This window comes from Papilio machaon, chromosome 1, assembly GCF_912999745.1.
Source record: "Papilio machaon chromosome 1, ilPapMach1.1, whole genome shotgun sequence".
NCBI lineage: Eukaryota > Metazoa > Arthropoda > Insecta > Lepidoptera > Papilionidae > Papilio > Papilio machaon.
In genome coordinates this window covers 2,948,004-2,973,184 of record NC_059986.1, presented here as the reverse complement: position 1 = coordinate 2,973,184, position 25,181 = coordinate 2,948,004, and the positions used below count along the sequence as shown (strand labels likewise).

The 25,181-nt window shown below is 36.9% G+C and overlaps 1 protein-coding gene across 2 annotated transcripts in view; it reads left to right on the top strand.

The window, feature by feature from the left end:
- The window catches only part of LOC106714277 (LIM domain transcription factor LMO4), a 133,972-nt gene that overhangs the window by 96,398 nt on the left and 12,393 nt on the right, over window positions 1–25,181 (top strand). For both annotated transcript variants that reach the window (XM_014507278.2, XM_014507277.2), the window contains exons 3-4: window positions 7,942–8,100; window positions 8,351–8,519. In XM_014507278.2, the coding sequence (XP_014362764.1) occupies window positions 7,942–8,100; window positions 8,351–8,486 (295 nt within the window). In that variant the 3' untranslated portion in view covers window positions 8,487–8,519. The remainder of the gene's footprint in view (window positions 1–7,941; window positions 8,101–8,350; window positions 8,520–25,181) is intronic.

The following is a 25,181-nucleotide window of genomic DNA, read 5'->3' as shown; positions in this document are numbered from 1 at the left end:
TATTTTATCACGTTCGGGTGACATTTGAACTTAACTACGACTAAGAATATTAGCATAGAAAGTAGTTCGATGGTTAATCGTTGCAGCGTCAAAAATGTTTAATTAAAAAGATTGATGCTTACCGGTAGAGCGGGGCACCAGAAGTAGAGTCGAGTTGCAAACTTATCTAATTAGTTGGCGGCAGGGGGGAGGCCCGCGCCCCCGGTCGCCGCGCCGGCGGCGGGGGCTGGGGCGCGGGATGGGAGGCGCGGGCAGACGGGGGCAATTAGCGGTGATAGTCGATTAGCTCATCGTGCGAGTGCGGCTTTTGACAAATGTTTCCAGTAATAAATTATTATTATTTATGAATGTTACAGTTAATTGGTGTAATTAATACGCGACATCGTCAGCTAATTAAATCTCTATTTGACCGTAGCTTGTTTCAATATAACTATTACATTTGTATGCAAATTCTCTACTGATAATCACTTTTGTCTAAAGGTTTTATTCGTTTAATTCGCGGCAATTAGGCAAAAAAAAAAAATTAATTAAAGCCGAATAACTACTCTGTTTCGTGCTAAGCTTATTATAACTTGAACGGAGAGAGGTCACGCCCAGACAAAAGAAGCACGTTAACCGATTATTGTACAGTATTTGCAAGAAATAGTATCTATTTATAGCTGCCATTTGTTTTATACAAGACTTGTGTTCTAATTAATAGCTAATCGATATTTTCAAACCACTGATTATAATATACAATGTACAAAACGGTAATAACCATAAAGCTAAACAAACTGAGAAAAAATATACTAATATGGAAATTCAAGTTTGTTACACAAGATACTATCCGATGTCGGGTCATTTAATTTAAAACGGTGATATTAAAGACACGTATTTATGGTCAACGTTTAACATTAGTATGTTATCAATTAAGTGAGTGGGACATGGCCGGTACGAATGTGGTAAGACAATTAACTTCTTTCGTTTCCACAAAGTCTGTTTCGGAAGATTGATTAGTAGAAGTTTATTAATAAAGTCTGGCCGTTGTAATACTGAGATAATTAATTCGTAGCGCAAGTTAATTGATAAATTAACATTAATTAGAAAACTTGTGCCTACAAACTGCTGCTCGGCTACAAATTAAATTTTATTTATAACCAACGGTCTATGAATAATGGTATCGGTTTGCCAAACGTGTAACGCAAGTAATATCCCATTAAATTATATGTTTATGTCTTAAAAGACTAATTGGTATAAATTCCAAGTAGGGTGGACAGATTTAGAACTAAAGGTAATGTAAATAAATAAGCCGTAATAGTCAGAAATACTGGAAGCAATACAAAAGTATACGTAGGTCATCTATGTTTGAGAAAAATTAAGTACAGTTATAAGTATAGGTTAGACAATATCACTTCGATCCGTTGAAATAATAGGACAATTTGAAATGTTGGAATTTTAAATTATATGCATGAAAATAAATATTTTCAAGCATTAACGTAACGCAATAACTATTACAAATCTTACAAGTGTTAAAAATGCGAAAATAAGAATGGATGGATGGATGTTTGTTAAAAGATACCTTGAGAACGGCTCAAGGGATCTAGATGAAATTTGGCATGGATGTAATACATAGTCTGGAAGAACAGGTAGGCTACAAATTAAGTTTTTTAAGGCGGAGTCGCGGGCTACTGCTTGTAGTCCATAAAAAAGATTATGAGACATGGGAACATTTTAGACAATGAAACATGTTGTTCAGATTAATTTTAATTTGTTTGAATGTGTATAACAAGCCTTCTTGTAATAAAAAAAGATCGTTAGAAATGTAACTAAGCACAAGCTCTTCGTCGCGTCATATTAATAAGTTTGGAGGTAATGTGTAGTGTAAACATGCCAGCACTGGCATCGCTGGCATGGCGGGCCCGCCCTAACACTTGTCAGGTTTTTCCGCGGGGCCGGTGTAATAGTTCCGCTAAGCGACGACGCGGCGGCCACTGGAGTAGAACAAGCGTTTAATTAAAGGCCGCTCACCTCACGACCCGTTGTCGGCCGGCTCATCGCATGCGCCTTAATTAGTTTCAGCCCTAACGGGCTTATTTTGTTTTTCTCGGATAATTTTTAATTAAACGCTTGATTAAAATGAAAGTTTGCGTAAGTAGCGGGCGGAGGAACAATCGGGCCGGAGTTTAGGATAATGAATTGATGGTGTTACTTCGCTCGCTCCGCGCTGGCTGGGGACTTAATTAAAAATCGCCGATAGAGTGTGTAGAGGGGAGTTGGGAACGAGTTTATGGAACTTAGTCCGGAGGCTCTGTTGTTTTACTACCTATGTCAATTTGAATACGAGATTGCTTCACGGTTCCGTGTTAATGTTTATCGTAAAGCCCGAAATAGTTTGTATTTTTTAAACTTGACTACACCAGTCACCATAAACTGAGCACTACCTGCTCATATTGTATCCTATTTTAGATGATTACGTTTTAATGGACTTTTTAATGTGTTTCGTAAAGAATTAGAACTGCGTTACCATTTAACGCCCTCTGTAACTGTTGTAACTCTGTGATCTATGCTAGGTTTTAGTATTTTAGCGTCTGTTAGAGTACGGTTTATTACATTTGTTTTGTACTATTATCATTTTAATATTGATCTCATAAGAGAGTAAATATTTATTAATCTTAGCAGCTCTCTATAATAACTCAAAGCAAGCAATACTATTATAACAATGTCATTAGTAGTTTGACGTGTTTTTTTTATACGATATTAAAATTTTCCACAACATCGCGCTACGAATGTATTATCTTACAGAGGCAACAGGCACACTTAATTAATTATAAAAAAAACTGAATGAATAATGAACTATTAATGTAAATAAGAAACAGAAATATGCGGCAATAATAAAATAGCACGGCTTCTAGTCCTGTTGAATAGAGAGCGAGTAAAAATCTGAAAAGCACCTGCTTTTGTAGTCATATTTTCAAAATTTGATCTGGTCAAGGGGCAGTGCATCTCCACGGTGGGCTAGTTTTTGCTGTTGCAAAGTCAGGATCCAAATATACTTCACTAGCTATCTCCATATAATTAGTCATTAAATAAAAACATAGAAGCCTGCGTTTATTTAGGATATGAAGCATGATTTAGAGGGCAGTTTCATTTGCGGTGGAGCCTCCCGATTGAGCCATGCTGGCTTGGTGGCGGTCGCGGCGCGAGCGGCACATGTCATTAAATTCTTGGCTTGTCGCCGGCACGCGCCGCTAACGAGTTTCTTGCTAACGATGCGCTAACTTGATACACCGACACCGCCCTCGTGCTATTATCACACGTGGGCAGAACAGTAAAGCAGGGCAGTAGACACTACGGTACAACTACTGTTTGAACGCACATTTATACAGGCCTTATACTTTGTGTTTTAGGTAACAGCTTTGACTTCACTGCGTAACCAACAGACATCATAGTGTGTGACAAAACTGTACATTTATATGTACGACAAAACTCAGTTATCCATGCAAGGTTAAAACTGACATGTACCACCTAACTTTTGTGGCCAGCCTAAATTTCAAAACAATGACAGTACTGCCCTGCGTTACTGTTCCGTCCTCGAGTGAAACATGCATCTACCCGAACTTACATTGTTACCATCCAACACATTATAAATACATCTCATATGCGGTTTATCTATAACTCACATGTGACCTAGATTAAAGTGAATTTTAATTGTCCGGTTTCAAAAATAAATTTTTCATGTGCGAACTTCTGAATGTAGAGATGATTTCACGCTTGTGGGATACAAAACAATTTTATCAAAAATAAGATTCACAGACATCTGTCTAACACCTATCTAATCTAAACACTCCGTTAAATAAAATGTAACGACTGTGATCGAATGATTATTTAGTAAAATCCTTCTGCTTACAAGTAATTAAGAATAATGATTTAGTTATAAACGTTTAATATACTAATAATGTATACAATATACATACATACAAATTAAGATATAGAAGACCAAAGATATGAAAGGTCGCTATCAGAATACAGTTCAAATATTTTGCAAATAGAAAATTCGTATGTAAAAATATTACAAACACGAGTCAATGCCCCCTATGTCGTATATATGTACAATACTATACGACTTGTTATATTTGATTCACTAATATCTAATATATTTTTCAATAAAAAATGAAGAACACTATAAAGATTAGATCGTGTACTGCCGAAGGCCGACGTGTTAGGCTAGTTTACTTAATTTATGCGGATAAAAAAAAAACAAGCAATGGTCAGTTGAATTAATATTCAATAATGATATCGATATCGAATAAAATATGTTTGACTTTAATGATAATAATATTAAAAACGTCAATTCGAAAGATAAACATGTGTCTTTTAATAGTGGCTTAATTTATTTTATGTTGTTTCTGTAACTGAGTATCTTCTTACTCTATAACAGTACCTACTAGTGGTTGGGTTGCGGTGCTTTCAACCATTAAAAAGGGGGGGGGGGGGGCAAAAGTTATCGTAAAAGATCTTTAGTTCGATAGTAGCACAAAAGTTAGCACTGTCATTTTACCGCAATGAGCATTGGAATGATCCGATTAAAAAACTTAGAAATCTTTTGAGCATACTCTTATACATAAAACTAATAATTTATTACATAGTTATAAAGCCATTATGTAGCTATAAATAATTCGATTCGATAAAGTTCGTTCCAATTTATACAGTTCGCTATAAATTGAAGGCTTTTAAAAATATTCTAATTTGTGATATTTACTTTATTTGTCCACATATAATTATGTCATCATGGAACTTTCGTATCAAGAATATCCGTAGTGAATCAGGAGTTAACTAAATTAGCGTTACTAATATTTCTCAAGGTCACGGGAATGTCTAATACATTCTTTATAAGCGTTAGGTAAACTAAATTGGACGATAGTTGAAATGAAATGACGATAACAAAGTCAGAATTCCTCGCATCTACAATAACAGTACGGCCCAACGGCGGCGCAACAAGTTACACATCTCGCGCCCGGACGCCACCGAGGTTTTATTGAAAGCGATTCGTCTCCGATACCTCCCTACACCCTCCTCCCACCTAATCCCCACACCACGCTACCATACTTCATCGAACCACTTAATACTTTTCAGGCAATTTTCATATTAGCGCATTTTATCACTGCGATATTAGTTCACTTAAAGTTTCTAAAAGGATTTCGCTCCGACACAACCAAGTTTCATTTTATTAAGTGGATAAGTTATACTTTTATACAATGTATATATGAAGTAGGTACTTAGGTATGAAGTCTTTATTATACCGCGCTTTCTTATATAGGTTATTTTACCTTTAATTGATAAATAACCACAAAGTGTAATAGATTAATTGTATTTTTGTAAAAATCCGATACAAGTTTGCATAGTTCTACTCTGCTCATCTCAATTTTAATGGTCAAAATTAAGTAAAAGATATTAATACATGAGATAAGTATCTCGATTATTTTAGATTGTTGATCTTTTCTTGAAAATAACAACAATGCTATTATGTTAATAGTTTATCATAGTCTCAAATAACTGTTTTATCATGTTTTTCAACAATATACATACATGAGTTGGTAAGGGGTTGACTTTTTTTTAACTGAACTAACACTTAGTTTCATTTCAACATTCATTTCGATAACGATTTACTTATAACGTGTACAGATGAGGTTGTTTTGGCTACTGAAGATAGTGATAAAATATCATCAGTTTCTTTTCTCGTCGCTTTAAATATTCGCATAAAGTGTTAAAAAGATTTGTTCATACACGTAAAGAAGTAGGGTAAAGTGTCCCATCCCCCTCCCCCTCCCACATTCAGTCTCCCTCCACTAATGATCCCGCCGGGAGATTTTAAATTATGTTCCTTACAACAATCAACACATATACAACGCCGGGAGTCGAGACACTCGCGTAATGAATAAAATAACATGTCAAGATACAGACTTCATCTTAAATTAATGAGGATCCGCGACGTATTCAATTTTACACGGAACGAAGGCAAATAAACTTCGGCCAGCTCGTACTATACGCCACCTACATGTCTGGCGCAAACTTCTTCACTTATCGAATTCTCAAAACACATATATCTCGTTAATTAATAACACTGTGAAAGGAAACCTAAAAGTTATTCCCGATTAGAAATTGTATTTAACTTTGACATATGAAAATTACAAATCCGAATGAAAGGTACAAAACTAAGTCCTTTTATCAGTTTCAAGTACTTTTCAAGTAAGGGCCGTAAAGTTTGTTAATCTTATGAAATTTTACGGACGGCTGAAGTTAAATCTTTGCCCAAGTTATACAACATACGTGTATTAAAATACGTGCCATTATGTTACTAAATATATTGTATAATGTGTTTATTTGTGACTTTTTTAGGACAAATCTTTATTGATACTTTAAAATTAAAAGAAAAACTTGTTTGATTTTTTCCCATGGACATGACGGAGTTTAACTTTGGCAAAATATAACTTACTTAATAACAAAAAGGAAAAATTGTGACGTTGCTAATTCGACATCTTTTTTTATCTATCTTAAAAGATGTAGCGTGTATCGGCGCGGCTGCGGCTCCGCGCGGCCAACACAAATAGATCCGTACATGTTTGTCTTGGCTCGATTTAATTAATTTTACCTTCATACACCGATACCTACTGTTTGTCGGGCGCTCCTTAATTGAAAACGCTCTTACTGGATAGAGTAAATGAAACGAAATCCCATTTGCTGCGAGTGATTGAAGTGAATTTATCTTTTAAGACTTTCAAATTTATCTTCGAACCTTTACCGGTGCTCGTTTGAAATTATCGTAAAGCGAATAAAAGCAAAGAAGCGCAGGTTATTAAATTTTGATTGCTTTTGCGGGATTGTTGTTGTGATTTATTAATATTCAGCGGGTTGTAAATAACGCTGGCTCGCGACGGTAATAGCTGTTGCAATAATTACTCATTAATTATTTAATTAGTCTATTAAGCGTTTAAAGCCGCAAAAATATTTCAACCTTTATAAAAAGGTATGGCGCATCGTGTGACACCTCGCTAAGTCAATTATAGAGCAATGTGGAGCACGCAGTGCATCGATAATACGCGCGTAAAAAGTAGGTGTCAATTATATTAACATATATAGACTGTGAACATAAATTTTTAAAATCAATATATGTAATTATTATCATTTAACTTTATTAATTAAGGCATTACCACAGTCCACATCAAATAAGTACAGTTGTCACTCACATATGTATTTTACGGAGTCCATTCAAAGCATTCACCTGTGTGGTTATCGCTAACCGTATACGACCCACGAATTGATTTACGACAGATGTCGTTACTTTGCTTTATTAACCATTCATCAAAGTTTAACGAGCAATAATCATGGCAGACGCGCGCTTGTTAAAATTGTTGCCGCCGTCTAAGTATCGAGCCGACATGAACATTTAACATCCTCGAGTGATCCGATAAATGGAATGACGCCCGGCGACGCTATTTATTTAATTGACTGGAAAAAACTGGAGTTTCGGATAGTGTAAAACATGTATAAAGTTTTTTTTTGTTAATTTATTCCATGTAAGCTTAGTAAATAGATTTAAATACTATTGTATGTGATTATCCTTGATTTCCAAAGAAATTAAAACATAAAGAAGATCGATACAATATTTACCAAAGCAGTTTATATCAGTAGTTTAATGAATAGTGAGTAATATTATACAACTTAGCCTCATTGAATGTACGGTATAGGTCAGTTTTCTAGTCGTTGTTTATATCTCCTAGCAAACAAGAAAAGACAACGATTTGCATAAGTAATAGAAGGTTCGGACCGCATCATCGTGCATTAAAAGCACTTAACAAAACGTTGACTCTAAACAGATATTATCTGCACTTCCTCGTATCGATGGGGTCAACGGATCATAACTGTTGTACAAAAGGGTGGCATTGAGAACCGGTCCGGTTGCAGAATGTTCGGGTCGAGCGGCGCGTGCGCGGCGTGCGGTCAGGCCATCCCCGCCAGCGAGTTCGTGATGCGGACCAGCGCACCGCAGCAGCCGCTACACGTCTTCCACATAAAGTGCTTCGCGTGTTCCAAGTGTGGCTCACACCTCATGCAGGGCGACAGGTAACCTACCCATTATCTACTAATATTTCATTGACTTAGCTTAAACTTAAAAAAGCTTTAGTTAGAGTAAGACTAAATTTTTTTGTTGTTGTAAAATTGCTATTGATGTTCAAGAACAGAAAATAAGAAACACCTTAACATGAATGTTCATATTCGGAATAAACTAATACATATTTGGAGATGATTTAAACGTTCCAAAATATAAATGAAATGAAATGTGTATGTTTTTATAACAAGTAATTTATTATAGGTACTACATGCTGGCTGGGTCGCTGGTGTGCGAACAGGACTGGCAGAAGCTGATGAAGAGCGCGAACGCGACGCCCGGGCCCGGCGCGCCGCTGCGCAAGGGCAAGGTGGGACGGCCGCGCCGCTCGCGGGAATGAGTGCACACACACTCGCAGCGGGACTATGAACAGGTAAGCTAATACATCACCCTATAAACTCGACACCGAACAACAGGGACTTCGAAGAATATAGGGCATATTTTGCTATCCGTAAGTAAGAAAGTTTCAAGGCGAAGGGAACCACACGTTGATTTTATGTTAGTTAGTGTTTTTTATCCATAAATGGTGTCGCTAATTAAGTAATACATATTCAACAGAATCCAAACAAAAACTGTGGGATGCGGGAAATTTATTACATTAAGCTTTAATGTACGTAAACAACATTCAACTATCAAACTGTTCATTGTTTCGTCATTAAGATGTTGGATTGTAAAAGTATTAACCTGTCTATCGATCAAGGCAATTAAAATAATCACAACGTATAAAGAAGTACATTGTTTTAAATCGCGTGTATAAGTGAGGTCTTGCTCGCGAGTGAGTTGAGGCGCATGTGTGGTGGGCGGGCTGGATGACCTTTGCTGGCATTATTAACACTCGCGTGTCGTGACCGAGCCGCGATTGTGTTGGGAAATACCTTAATTAATAAAGCTAATTATCACCTACCAGCTGCTTGCGAGAATTACTTTGATTAACACTTAAGTACCTCACATACACACACAACTAACATTTGATATTTATCTGTGCATCACACAATACACTAGCTACTAAGCTATAGATGGTTATCTAACTTCCTTGTAAATTGAACTTGAACAATGCTTAGATGCACTTAATTGCGATAAAAGTAACTTAAGTTCATTTTGCAACATATTCACTATTAGTTACGGTGTACACACTTCTGGGAAATATAACAATTTTTTTGTACTAATGATTAACGTTACCAGTCATCTGATTTGAGTTCATTTTTTATATAAATGCCAGGAAAAAGTACAAATGAAGTAATAGAAATAGAGTAGACAGACACAGTAGACACTATGTTGGCCATATAAGGCCTATAACCCTACCGTGTCGTGGACAAACGGCCCATTGGATGCAAGAAGGCTGTTACATTAATTAGACAAATTGTTTACCTACTACTAAAATTAAGTGGCAAATTTTCCACTCTTTTTATGGACTTTAATGTGGTGACATTTTACAGAAACATAACTCTGTTAGAACACTTTAAAGTAATTAATTACGCCCACAACAATGTTAAAACGAACCATCGGGCAAATGGTAACATAAATAACTTAATAAAAACACATCGGTACGTGCAATGGAAACTAATTTCCAGCCGATTACAGTTTAATTAACCGGAGATGGCCAGTTATGGCGTATATATCGAGTAATCCGCCATTGTCAACTATGCAGCGATAAAAGTAACGCACCTCGTAAAGCGGCTGGCGCGAATAAAAACAGAACGATGTTCCCAATCACCTTTAAATTACCTTCAACGGCTGAGCCTTGTGTTAACTATGTTGACTCGATATCTGTTCATTTAACTACAAGTTTTTGTCATATACGTACATAAAACAATTAAGTAAGTTTTCCATATATTTAAAAAAAGTTAAGCATTACGAATAAGAGTTATTTATTTAAATATTAATATAAAATAATATGATCTCTTTCAAAAATCGTTTTCAATGCACTTGAGAACCTTACCCAGTTTAGTTTATAAATTTTTATAAAGTAAAGTGCTCATAAGTAAAAACATAAGTAAAGCTCCATTAAGTGTAAGGCCAGAGTTAGATCCGGTAATAATATTATAAACTGGACACGGTGAAAGTCTTGCTTTAACTAATGCCATTGCATGAAACTGAATTATTTAGAACAATTACATTTATTGGGTTGTTCGGAAAGTCATTTCGTTTTTATTTCTATTTTCTATGTACATCTCTATGTTTAATAATAATTTTATCAGCTCCAACCGACCTTCCAGGTCCTGGTGGTCGAAAATACACGAATCCTAAGTCGAGAAAAAACGAAATGACTTTCCGAACGACTTAATATATTAGATACAAGTTCATTTATTTATTATTTATCATTACAATATGAATACTTTCAAGTAACTCTATAGAAATTTAATAACCTGAAAGAAAAACGCAACTATAATGTGTACTGTTTTTGATAAGAATATTTATTTTATTTATTAACTCTTATTGCTATTATAAATTATACAAAGACTATATTATTTTACTTGAATTTAGAACGTTGATAACACGGTGTGTACCTGGTAGTTAAAAATTCATAAAGCATAGGCGAAACAAAGGAAGGAAGATGTAAGCGGCAGAGCCGGCGGGCCATTTGCTTTCACTAAATCCACTACCAGGATTACCAGTCCATTGGAAATGGCGGCCAGCAAACCGCACAACGAAATTAATGTACTCGTACACATTAAATATCACACATTCGAATATGATTCTTGGAATAAATTGATTAATGGTTTTTCATCTCTTCATAAAATGATATATGATGAATGAAGTAGGGCTTAAAAATGACATTCTATGAATCTCTACCTTGAAAGTAAAAATATTTAATACATACTTTATAGTTTACTCTGCGAATTTTTCACACTTTTGTTGCTGATATTGTTTTATGTTTTTCTAATGAAATTTATACTATGTTATAGGATGATACTGATTCGATTAAACGAACATCTCGCACCGCACAGACAAGTGCGAAGAAATGCAATTAAACTGTTCATTGAACACCGCACAAAGCACGCTTTATTTTTTGCCCAGTTGTATGGAACGCGCATACTGCGGACACCCCGTAATGTGTACGAAGTTTTATTTACTTCTACCGAAAACATTCCATAGTGTTGTACTAAGACCCGCCAACAAGCGTTAATGATATTTATTAGCGCATGCAAGCAAGTTTCTAATTGCAGCACTTGTCGTATAGCGAGATAGTTCATAGAGTTAATTATCTCGTAGAGACGACCATCGTCCGACCGCCGCGGGCGCCTCCTCTTCTCTCGGCACTAGATTCGCTCACGGCGCTCTCACAAAATGCACTGTTAACCAATTCCAAAGTTTAAACACTGCGAAACTTATTTCGGCAACTCATAAAACTATCTTTCAGTCTTGCTAATGAACGACTATTGTAACTTTCCATACATACAACGCATGCATACAACACTGACGAAATGCGATTATTCAGCATCAGTATTATACAAAGGGTCAATTACAGGCGAGTCTTTAACGAAACTACGCAGCTAACTATAATAACAAAGAGCAGCCGCCGTGACCGTGGTCAAAGGCGCGATGTTAATTGGAAAACACCTGAAAACGACAGCGCCTTTATTGCGCGTGTGTTCGGCGTAAAAATCAAGTGCGCGCGCCCATGGACCAAAAGACCGCCCGGTGGCTTTGTAACACGATTACACCGACTTGTCGAAAGTTAATTAAATAACGTTTTTCCAAATTACCTACCGGGCTAAACATCAAAGTGCCCTCGCTCCCGCTTTGGGAATCTTTGCACAAAGGCTTGGCTGCGGGCGAGGTCCGGCGCCCTGTGATCTACGGCCCGCTGCGCCGGACAGGTGAGCCGCTCAACTCTGTCGACGTAATCGAGCCCGCTAATTTGGGTCGGGGAGGGGTTAAGTGTTAGTTACTTAGCGTGCTTTTTGTCTGGGTGAAAGAGCGATTGCCATTTGGAACAGTTTGATTGATGCGCTGCGTCTATCTGTTGTCAATCTAATTTAATCCTGGCGGGCGGCGCGCAGTGAGCAGCGACGGCACGCGATCCGCGACCGTGATCGCTCTCACTGCACGATATTCGAAAGTTGTTATCATTGATATAACGTATATAATAAAATACTCTTGCTTTACTTCTTACATTAGAAATTTTAAACTGTGTTATAACATTAAATTTAAGAAAAAGCTATGTATTCTTTCGCTTCTAAATGATATAATATTAAAAAGATACATATTCAGTAAATAATAATTTAAAATTTAAAATTCAGAGATTTAGTACATGACAACATCGTGGCTTTTCTTGTCTATCGATATTGAAAATTTTGGTTATGAAAAACGGAATTCCGTCTAAGCATTTTCCTGTTTGGACACGATGGCGCCTTTCTTAAGACCGACCCGGGCGTCGAACCCGATGCGATCGCGTGCTTACAACAATCGACTGCTCTCACCTTAATTATTTTCACACTAATTACACGTTTCAACTAACGTTGTAAAACTACAATGTTAAGGAACCGTAACATGTTCGACTCTTGACTAAGTTATATAAAATCAAAAACCAAAAAATAAATAAGTCAAAAACCATTTTTCTTTAAATAAATAATAGATACTAATGTACGTAAATGGACTGGTGGATTAGACTATTTGGCAATATCGAGACTGCAAAATATTCTTTAATATGATATCCTGGATTTTAGTGGTCCTTGGATTTTATCTGTCGGCCTAGGTCAAATAAAACGCTCATCACTTAGGTTAGTTATATTAGAATTTAAAAGTTGCTTAATTCATAAATACCGTGTTCAACAATGTTTTCATTTAAATTAATATAATTTATATGGAAGGTATCATAATATGTAAATATTTTTAGAAATAATGTTAATATCTTTGTTAGTTGATTCTTTGAATTGAAGATAAATGTAATGGAACGGTCCATTTTCTTTTATTAAAATAGCGGTAGGCACTAACTGTAACAGAGTCATTCTAGAATCTAGAATTTTATAAAATTATATTGCATCAATTATGAGCAAGGTGAACCGCTTCAAATAAACTATGTCAAGAAATTAGTGTTTAATTTATTCATTGAGAGCGACTTCGTGTCTTGTGTTGCCATAACGAAGGTGATTTAACTAAAAGGAGGTTTGAAATTAATCAGCTCGTGACCAAACATGCCCGTTGACGATTGATCTAATGATATGTTAGGAACAAATGACAGATTATCAAAACGAGCACACGATCTTATCTTTAATCATTCACTCACCTTGTCAACAATTTTAAATACTCCGTAGTTAATTAGCAAGGTATAGCTACTTGATATTTTATTCTTTGAAGGGAGGTCGTCAAGAAAATACCACTTAATGTATCCTCATTACTCCAATAGAAGTTTAGAAGCCATTATTCAAGGTCAAGGTGTTTGGCCCAAGTAAAAAATAAAAACTGAAACTGAATACCCGGCTTGTTAGGCTCTTAAGGTTAGTCTCAGTGTTTCAGGCTCCGTTAATGTTTGCATAATACTTTTTGGCACAGAGCGGAATGTAAGTTTATACTGTTTGATTATGACACTTCATATCCACATCATTAAATTAAAATTTCACACTTCGAGTCCTTGGTATTTGTAAAAATATGGATAGAAAAATGTAGACTGTTCTCATAACAAAGCCAAAAAGCTCGACATATGTAAAGTATTAATTAAAATAACTTTCCAAAAGAATTTGAAGGATAAAAACTCTAATTAGTCCAAATTGGGAGCATGTGGACACAATTTATGTGTTCGCCTCCAATTTAAAATTAATACCGTAGCGCGAGTAGAAAATTTGAAAAGTTTGAACGACACTGCCGTCGGTGCCGGCCTCCGCTCCCGCGATTGCATTTTTATACGAGTAAGAAAACCTTGTAGCTTAATAGGGAAGCCACTTATTAGAGGTCCGAGATCTCAGCGGACGGCCCTCGAGAAGACTTCGACCTAGTTAATTAGTTTAATGGATACGTCGCCAGTCGCGTCTATTCTATAAAGTAGACGTTATGGCTACAATAAACCTCGTTTTCTTTAATCGTGACTCCGAAATCGAGGGTAGCTATTCAGAATTGTCTAAATTGAAACGGAGCTTTCTGGCATTTAATTTCGAATTGAACGTCCGATCCGGGGCAGCGGTGTGCCGTACTTATGCACCGGCACATTTCCCACAGCCCGGTGCACCGGATCCGCTTCGCACACGACAAAGGACATCCGCCCACAATAGCTCCATTAAAATAATGCAAGTAAATGAGGATTTGTGGAGGCGAGTCCGCCGAATCGGCTCGCTAGCGCCCGTCGCTCCCGGCCGCTCACAATGCGCGCCGGCCGGCGCTGCGACGCCGCTTAAAACACTATGCACGAACATGTTTCATTAGCTAAGTGGGAGGCTTTTGGTGGCTGAATCTGTGTAATGCAGCTAGCTAGGCGCAGCGCCGCTTTTACTTAAACGCCGTAATTAAAACGTCCCCATCCCACCAAAGTTTTAAACTCGGTTCAACTAGTTTCTAGTGGCCAATTTCATTACTATGCCACGATGAAGGCATTTATTTTCAACAATTCGACTCAAATGAAATGTTGTTTGGGAATAAAATGAAGAAAACTTAAATTTTTCTGAACTTTATTTGTAGGTGAAAAGTTATCTTTTCAGTTCTTTAAAGTGTGCTGTTTGAAGTGTCATTTATTGGTTGTAATTTATTGTTTATTATTATTATTATAATAAAATTATTTCAATCCAGGAATTTTATAAAAAAAGTTTGTGTTCTCTGGTATAACAGTGACGGGGTTAGATAAAAAAGTTTCTGAACTATTTAACCAATGCTAAGTGCGATTAAGTGTACGATGCTTCAAGTGTGTTTACACTATGTAGCAATTACGTCCCTTCCCGTAAAAACGTGGGGCACGTGGCTGGCGCTCGGAGGCTTCCGCGTCGTACAATAATAACTTTATTGATCAACAACAAGGAAAATTGATCGACATTAACGATTTTAATCGCTGCCGGCGTCGATTCATCGCGTGTGTGACGTCGACCGATCTCGGGTTAATTTAATTGAAACTGAGAGTAATTAATTAGCGGGCATGAGAGCCCTCGGCCGGACGAGACTCGCCTTCCTATGTTTGCAGGTCCGCGTAATAGCAAGAATCGCTCTCCCACTAACGATTTTAAAGATCTTCTTTTCACAATCTTATGTTCTCATACGCGAGAAAAATCTGTTTAATGTTCTAAATGCACATACAATTTTGCATATATATGCACAATAGATTATAGGATAATAGCTTTTATATCGAAAAAGAAATTTTTAGAGCAATAATAAAAAAACCTTTAAATTTAATAAAAAAATATTTTAATAAGTAACCTTTAATATCGATAATGCCATATAATATCTGTAATGCAGACTGATAAAGCAGAGGACAAAGGTACAAAGGGCGGACTGATCCTCACGCACGTCACAACGGAGCAGATAGCTGATTGATTCAGCTGAGAGCATTGCGACTCGCAACTCGCGACTCGCCGGTTAATAGCATTTAATCCCGCTAAAACGCTAGGCGATCCGTCATAATGAATATTTATTCTCGACAGAAAGTCGACGCATACTTTTATGACGAATACATATTTTAGTAGCCGACGTAATTCCGCTGATTACTTTCTTTAATTTTTCTGAAAACATTTATCTATGTAGATAGGTAAGTGTATTAGAGCTCAGCGAAGGGCAAATATAGACAGACGGAATGTTAAATAAAATACACGATTTTTATCTATCTGTGCGGTAAAGTTGATTAATGCTCCAATGTTAACAACTTTTATACATCAAGTTAAAAGGGCCATGATTTATTTATCTACTGAGCCATAAAAGTAATCACTATTTATGTAGTTTCGAATTAGAATTGGACATTTTCGTATATAATTTTATTAAGTATCAGTAATATATTATATCGTTTCGAAAAAAATAAATGTTTTCTTTTTTTAATTGCATTGAAGTTCTAATATTAATAAGGAGAAACACAATTTGCAAAATTTTATCGCGCAGCCATTAAAACTAGGACGCCAAGTGGAAACTGTGGCGAGTCCATAATTAAAGAGATGTTATTATACGAGTACAGGCGCCTCGTGCAAATTAATTAACAGATGGAAATGGAAAATTATTCAAAAATTCTTCCACAAATTCCTTACACAATTGATTTGCAAACGCCACGCTCGCGCCGCGGTATGTTTCAATACCATTGATTTTTATTTCAATATAATATTGTAAATTGCAATAAGCAGATGTCGTGTCGTATTTAATGTGCCCCGTCCATTAGTCATATGAAACATGTGCCAATACAAATGATATGGAAGTTTATGAATGACAGACGGTTTCGGGGCTGAGGTCTGCGGGAGCGGGGGACGCGAGGCGCATGCGGGGGATGGGAGTGCCCCGAGGAGGGCAGAGAAGGGAACACTAATGGATTACATTCGCGCGAGTGAATTAGGATATTGTCGTGCGATCTGTTCCGGTGCACTCCTTTATGATCCTCCCTTTCATATGGGTACATATCTGAGCGACAGACTCGTTACACAGATTAAATATTGAAAAAATAATGAAATTACCGCCAAATACATACCGCAAGTGACAATCTCATAATGGAATTTTTCGCCTATTCTCTCTCGTAGTACATTTCAATCATCATTATAACTAAGCTATGCATATTCTGAAATGAAAAAAAAAAATGTTTCGTGTACTCTCTTCATCTGTCGCCGGCAAACCATTTCTATATCATTTATATTTCATTTTATCTATTTTTCTCTAAAGCATCTTTAATTATGATCCTCATTATTTTATGATTTTTATTTTGCTGCTTAATAAACAATATTAATCTACTTACTTTTAATTAAGATGTCATTAACGAAATGAAGTTTTTTATTTAATTTGAACGTTCATTATTTCAATGATTGCACAAACTTAATCAGATCTTTGATCAAATTCATTAATTATTTCTTGAAACTTACTTGCGGCTGTATATAAAATGTTTTACCGATTTTCAAACAAATTGAAAGACTATATACACAAGCTTGTAACGTACCTATATTAATATGAGAACTCTACAAATTTTACCGCTGGGATTCATAATGTCCCCGGTTATAGACCGTGTTCAAGAAAATATTGAACTCCTCTTAAAACAGTGCAATTCGATCGGATATGCTTACATAGTTCTAGCCAAATTAAAAATCATTGAAAAAAATTAATTGACTAATACCGATGCAATTTCATTGTTACTGTTCTGTGATCGTCCAGGTCTAGTCCAAAAATAATTTATACATATTTTGTTTTAAAGTCGAACTTGCACTCTTTGAATCAACATAATGTTTGGTCAATTAAGTGCCTTGTTTTAGTACCTAATCTCATTAAAACTAATTAAGCAAGTTTGCGAGAATTTACAGGATTACTGTAAATGAAAAGTATTTAACAGACCAGATAATTAAATTATATCGTATGATTAACTCTGTTTTCATCCGTAATGACCATTGAGAGGAATAAAAATGTATTAATGAAAACATACGCAACTCGGATTGCAGCCGACGCGACGCCGACGCTTGGTACTCGGCGGCAATGAAGAAAATAATCAATGAACCGTAATCGAGTGCATTCCGACCGGTTTGTTGGGTCGCCAACGCCGGCGAGCTTTCACTTTTACCCACCACCTCAATTAAAATACGTAAACACACTTTTGTTTTTAACACTCGCTAATTTTCCATTAAGCAATCGAGGATAAATCAACCATCTGTCAGTTTAAAAAAATATCGGTGACGAAAACAAATTATGCTAGACAGTTTTATAGACGCCAGAGTTTAAAGTATTACTACTACTTCCAACACTAAAGTCTATACTCGTATTTGTGATAATGATTTTATAAAACAACAATTGGGCTACATTTGTACTGTCTCCGTGCATTTATTAGCCGACTTCAAAAAGAAGGAGGTGTTTTTGCAGCTGTTTATTATTAGAAACCACTTGATATTTTGATTTAATTTCAATGATAGTAATCTAATTCATGTTATCTTTCAAGAGGTATTATCATTCAATAGTTTTATAAGCCAATTATCGAATGAAAGAATACCGCCATCGAGCATTATTAAATCTTCAATTGTAATTAACAATTTTATACGTACCAAAGTTCAACGTTGCAACTTTCAAACTTATGCTTTTGTAATTCATATTAATGTCTTATTGGAACAATAAAAAAAAGATATCTTGTAAATAATAAAGCGCAATTCTACTATGTTGCTTCTGGGTAAAGTAAATTTAACGAAACTGAAATCTGTTCAGAACTTTCTGAAAATAAATCTTTGTAATAGTACAAATAACTATATTGTCATAACATAACAATACTTTTACTGAATGCATTAGATAAAAAATGTTTAGTGTAGAAATATAATAATAGTAAAAAGCAATGTAGAAGAATAGAGAGTAGAGACGTCTGTGCGGTGGGGGGAGCCTGCGCGCCGGCGCTGCCAAACTCTAGCCATCTCGCTACAAGGGTTTCAACTTATCAATTACACCGTTCGCTACTTACGGCGCGGGAAGGGCAAATTGATTTAATGTAACCAGAGTGCTTTGACGAATATTATTAACGTCTTTTTGCGCACTCCATTGTGACGATGACGAGCTTTGTTCTTTGCCGAGGTTTTGTTGTAACAAGGAATCACACTTTTGTATTATGAATGGGTTAAAATATTTTCATAAAGAAAGTTTTGTGTTCTCGTATCTTAAATGTGAATCGAAACTCAAACTTACACTTTCTACTTCGTGCATTATTCTAATGTATACAGAGTTTAGTTGTTTAAACTTTCGTGATACATTATAATTAATTAATTAAGAACGGCTTAACTCACGTGTGATCGTCCGTTGACGGCACCGACCCCAGACGGGTCCGAAACTAGTCGGTGCCGACACCGAACGATCACACGAGAGTTAAGCCATTCTTAATCAATTGTATACAAAGTTTTGTATTGTGTTCCTTCTTGTCAATACTAATTATTGTTGAAAATGAAAGAAAACGCACAAGATAGAACTTTAAAGTTAATTTTCAATAGAATGAAATAATTAAGTTAAATAAAATGGCAAAATAAAACGTCAAGAGAAGAAAGTATATTGAAACAGACTGATTTTGTATAATAAAGTAAACAAAAATTAGAACTTGTTCTAAATATAAAAATATAATAATTATAAGTTAAAACGTATTTACAAAAAGGTTCATTTGTATAAATAAATTTTCTGTATATAAAGTTTACTTAGTTATGAAATTAAATCTATAAACCACTCATCATCATTTTATACCTTAATTTGGGTTCTTTCGAATATCAAAAATAATTCAACGAATGAACCTCAATTATAAACACTTAAATACATTTCCCACGTTAATTTAATCCCTATAAATGCTGATAAATCTCTGGCTTGACACTTGGCAGCATCAGGGGCGGGCGGGGAGAAAGCGGATCGCCGATACACTGGCCTTTTAATAAATACGTTTGCTACGAGGTCTCTCATTAGAGCGCCATAACTCCTCATTAGCGGGAATGCTAATTAATGTGACAGTTACGACGGGCGCTCGTAACTCTGGCAGTTCCCCTCCCCTGCCCCCCGAAGCCGCAACCCGCTGATTGTGAATCCGGACCTTGTTAACTCCGCTTTTTACACATACCAACCCATGCGTAGTTGCCGCTGACAAATTTATTAATGCTTCTCTTAATCAAAAACCATGTCTTACAAGTTATTTATTACGTTCGAAGTTTAATTAAAAGGAAAAGAAGGAATAAAATGTTTTAGCTGTAATGTTGTCTACGTGATTTTTGAACAATTTAATTTTATAATTCGGATCAATCACACCCAATTTATTCGTTAAATTATTCCCAACAAAAAAATCTATCCGTTTGCTGACCATATCTACCAGACTCCAGGTAACTTTGTAAACGTCTATATACGTACGCTATTCTCAGGCGTTTAGGGCCCATCGATGCCTTCTTTGTACCAAGTCCCCCTCTAATGTCATTTAAGTTTAGTAACTCGTCCTAATAGATGAGACACCTTTATGAATTGTTATATTGTTATGTTTATTTCAGTACGATTCTGAATATAGGACAGACGCGACGAACTCACATGTTTATTTTTAATAGTGGCTACGACAAAGATGTCTCTTATAAAATGCCATGCGCAGATCTATTTTTGGTTTATTTCATTTCGTTGCGAGACGCGGGATAAAAATACACGGATAATATTAGTGGTTAGGAAAATGAAACAGAGAATGTTCAAATATCAAAAAAGTATTTATAATTTAACTAGTAATTGTAACCAGTGGAGGTATAGAAAGGATGACTGAAAGCCAATAAATAACAAGTCTTCACTTATAGCAATTTTATATCTGAGATGAGCAAACAAATACCGCAACTATTGAACTATGTAACGAATAAACACAAAATTACTAGACCGAATATATACATATAGATAAAATATTACCGCATTGCAGCACTTGTTAAAAATAAATTGACGGCTAAGGAGGTATGGAAGTAATATTATGAAAGCTAAAATAGCCATATCACGATCGCTCCATCAGGGATCAGTGGCGTAATTAAAGCTTAGGGCGAAACTTGCACGTGAAGATCGTAATCGCGGGCATAATTTTAAATCAAATTAACACTTCAACTTTAAACCGAGGTCATTACTGGCATTACAGCGAAACAATATGGAGTCGTGACCGCGCCGGCCGATATCTAAATAATAAATAAATAGGCGGCGGCTATCGCGGCGTCGCATCTCCGCGTTAATGTTGCGCGCTCGACTTTTATAATTAACAATAAATTCGGCCGGTTTTTTGTCCGAGCAACGAGCCGAGTACTGAGGGCACTGCAACGTCGATATTTCTCCTATTACTCGATCATCGATATCGATCTTAATGATGCCGTACAATACGCGCCTCCGCCTCCGGTGGTCTATTGCCTTTTCGCACATTACTTCCTACTTACGCAACTCGCTCGTTCGTTTCGACGAATAATTCCCATCGAGAGGTACTCCGAAATAATTAGCTCGTTATTACCCACGGCCAATCGACTGCTCTTCGAAAAATTTCTTTGGATTCAGAATCGAACACACCAAATATGCCGAACGGAGTCCCCACTCGAGTCTCGGCTCCGTTATCTCGTTATCCTAATGAAGTCTACGCTAATGACGAGTAGGTAAATAATAGGGCGGCTAATGGGGGCTTTATCATTCTCGAGTGCGCTCCAGGTAAGGGCCAATTAGAGCGGCCGACATCGGCCCATATTGTTCGGCGCGGTGCTCGCTCCGATTACGATTATTTTCGAACGACTCTCGGCATCGGTACTGATAAATTGGACAAACTATAGCGAAATGACATTCGCGGTTTGCGGTAGCCGCTTTAATTTTCTGTTAATTTGTCGCTTTACAGCTGGCCGCCAGGAGGAGCTTATGGCCGCGTTAATTAATTTTTAAATGCACTATATCCTATTAAATTGCTTACCATAATGAAAATTGAAAATGTTTAAATATTCATTGTGCACATTTTTTGCATTTAAATTGAATACAATTTCGATTTACGTAGTAAAATCGGAAGCACGACTGGATTTATGTAACCATACTAATTATTTTTGAAAATCGTCTAAAAGACACGATTGTTTCTGTGAGTAGACGATTTGAAATATTGAACGTCAGCAATCGTTGCAGTAGACAATTCATTAGTATGATGATATGTTTATAATAGTTTAATTGAATGCCGTGTACGACTCGCTATTAAAACTGAATAATGGTTTACAAATAAAGGTGAAGCAGTGAAGAGGAGAGGGCTCAGTAGTCGCACAATGAGCCAATCGGACGGCTAACAAAGCGCGCCGGAGCCGCGCGGGTACTCCCCGGTGCTTTCATTATTTATAGGACGACACGTATTTTTATAGCGGATTTTTATTAAGAAATGGGTCGCAGATTGTAAAGAGGACGAACAGAAAATGGGAGTTACATATTTTATACCGCAAAGTGTGTTGCGCACGGGTTGGAGGCAGGCGTCTTCAATCCCTTGGCCGCAGTGAAACTTTAAGCCGCTGTTTTTTATTGCGCAGAATTTAAATGCATTTTTGATGTTACGAGATGACACGCGGCGGACGTCCGCCCCGCACCACACCGCCCCCGCCCCGCACCGCTTCCCGCTATAATTTTCCAACTCGAAACTCCACTACGGTATTAAGCCTTGATTGCTTGAAGAAACTTAAGACATTTTGGCATATTCTTTGGACTCCCAGTAGATGTAGCGAGCGTAAGCGTAGGCCTTTATTACCCGCCGACAGTGATTTGAATTAATTTAATTTTACTTTTCAGACACTTTTTAACTTTTATTAAATAAATTTGAATACTCGCTAATAATTGAAATATTTCAATATAATTCATTAGCATTGAGACGAGTGTGTCACTTATTAATAACAAATTAAATGCGTCGTCATTATCACCCATATATTGGAATATTGGCAGCGATCAAAAGGGTTACCGTGTATTGGATATGTATGAAGGTTTCCAATTAAGTAGTTGGGGTTTAGCGGTGCGGGGGAGGACGAGGGATGTGCAGGGGCCGACACGACAATACATTTAGTGCGGGTCGCGGGCAGGTGGAGGCCGCGAATTGACTTCCTTTCTATAGTTTTTAACGCTTACTAAAAGGATTGCCATGTTCGCATTCATACTTCTACTGAGTATGCAAGATACCAATTCATGCCATTCCCTTTTAACATTTCCTACTTCAATAACTTCCCTTTGCATATGACCTCTACATATTTCTTAGACCTCTAGTGTTGTTTAGTCACATTTTTTTGCATTCCTATACATCTTTACTCCAGGGCGAAGATTTTCCTATCTCAATTCCTATTTTGGTTGTTATTATTTAACCTCTAAATAATAACGCGGATTCGCCTGTAATCTGCAGTGACACATGCAGGAGTGGGGACGTCCGAGCCTTCCCCTACCCCTCACCCCGCGGGCACATTAATTAGCGGTGCGAGGGCTCTCATCAAAGTTTACCAGTTAATTAGGACCGCCTCCCCTTACCTTTGTCGTAATGCCATGAATGAGCGCCGGTTAAGGTTTCTCATTATTCGAGATTCCAGGCGCACTCACTCACTCGCCATCCTTCCTTTGTCCATTACGCCACTAACAATATTTCCCTCCAATTAACTGACAAGTTTCGATCAATTATTCCTTGGGTACTAAACTATCGTTTAATATTTTGAAGTTCTCTATATTAAAATACTTAACTTTTAATTTAGAATATTAAAAATTATTGGTAGTGAATTTGGATTTAGTTAGGTACCTAAAAATTTTAGTACTTAATGCTCACCTAAAATACGTAATAGGTACAATTTCATTCGTATAATATTTATACATCAGTGCAGTGAAAACCTTTAATTACAAGAATACACAAAAAATCTAATTTCAATGATAATTTTAACAAAAAAAATAGTAACTTATTTTTTGAACAAAAGATCAAAACATAACACGATAAAAAGAACAAAACTCATCTTACACAAGCAGTGATCTTCAATTTGATATTGCTTTTTGTATTATCTCTGAGCATTAGTGTAGTAGTGTGGAGCAACAAAGGTTATGTGACGCCGCAAGTAGCGTCTTCAATTAACCTAATGGACGGTCCCGACCTGCATTCTGAGCCCAAATCCTCGGAGCTGCAGCTAATTTTCGCCTTAAACGTCAGAACGCACAGACGAGCGTTTCGAACGCCCCAAACCCGCCGTGGAGTGCAAAGGGAGACGGCAACCTGTCGTCACTGCTACCAAAGTAATCTTACTCACTTTAGATGAATACATCTTCCGCTTTACATAATGCACAAAGCTGATTGTCATGACAGTGAAAAAAAAATCTTATAGATATTAATGCAAGAAATTTTTAACTGCAATGTGTTAGAAATTTGAAATATTTATTGAAGATTACTCTCAAATTTATCTAAAAGATACATTTTTTTAGTTTTTTCCATTAATAGTATGTTTATCAATCCGTTTTCATCTGAATTTCCACACGGAACATTAGCAGTGAGTTTCACATAAGTTTTCTCATTTTCTTTTGGTTTATTTTTACTTTGCTAATGACGTTCCGCAGCTAATTAAAATAATTGGCAGCATCGGAACGCTAGCGTTTTATTTCAAGAGGCAACTTTCACCGGCGGCTGTCGCCCCGCTCGCCGCCGCCGCCCGCACCTCCCGCGACCGCCCGTCTAACGCGCGCGCTCGGTATGCATCGCGACTCATTACTCCACTAATGGAGGTCTTAATGAACCAATCTAACAGATTGCTCTCGAATCTTCAGCGGAGGCCTCTGATTTGAAAGCCCCATTCGGCGTCCTGCTGTCTTTTAAAATTAAATACAATCGCAAGCTGCACTTTATTTTGCAACATTTAAGTACCTAACAGTAAAATTTTCATTTTAGTCTTTAATAAATCGTAATTGAAACATTAGTCGATTGAGGCACGGTTCGATGTATATATCATTTCAATGTCCAATCATGAGTTTGGTGTTATACCAACTCACGGAAGAATGTTAATGTAAAAAGATAAACAGTAATTTGTTAGACAAACACGCTGCAGCACACGTGATATAAAATTCGTATCGAGGAGGTCCCGTGTCACCGTGTGTCTCCGCCGACTTGTTTGTCTCTCTTAATTCTGTGTGTTTTTGCTAATCGAGTCGGGGCGCGCATCACCTGGCTGGTAGCTGGCTGCGCTCGTGCCGCGGCTCAGCGCTCGTCTCATTTATCATTTAGCTGAGACTAATGAACGCGCGAATAGGTGCCGGCAGAGCACTCTTAAATTACTCCGACCGAGGCGGCTCTCACACGAAGCCGTGCGAATTCAATCAACTGCAAACTCAACACAAGGCGCAAGATTTATGATCGACACGAATCGAATTCGCTAACAAACAATATCGTATTCGAAGCAGTACGATACGAGTATATCAATATTGCAGAAGCTATTAATACGTCCGTCTCATGAGCGAGCGGGGGCTCCCCCCG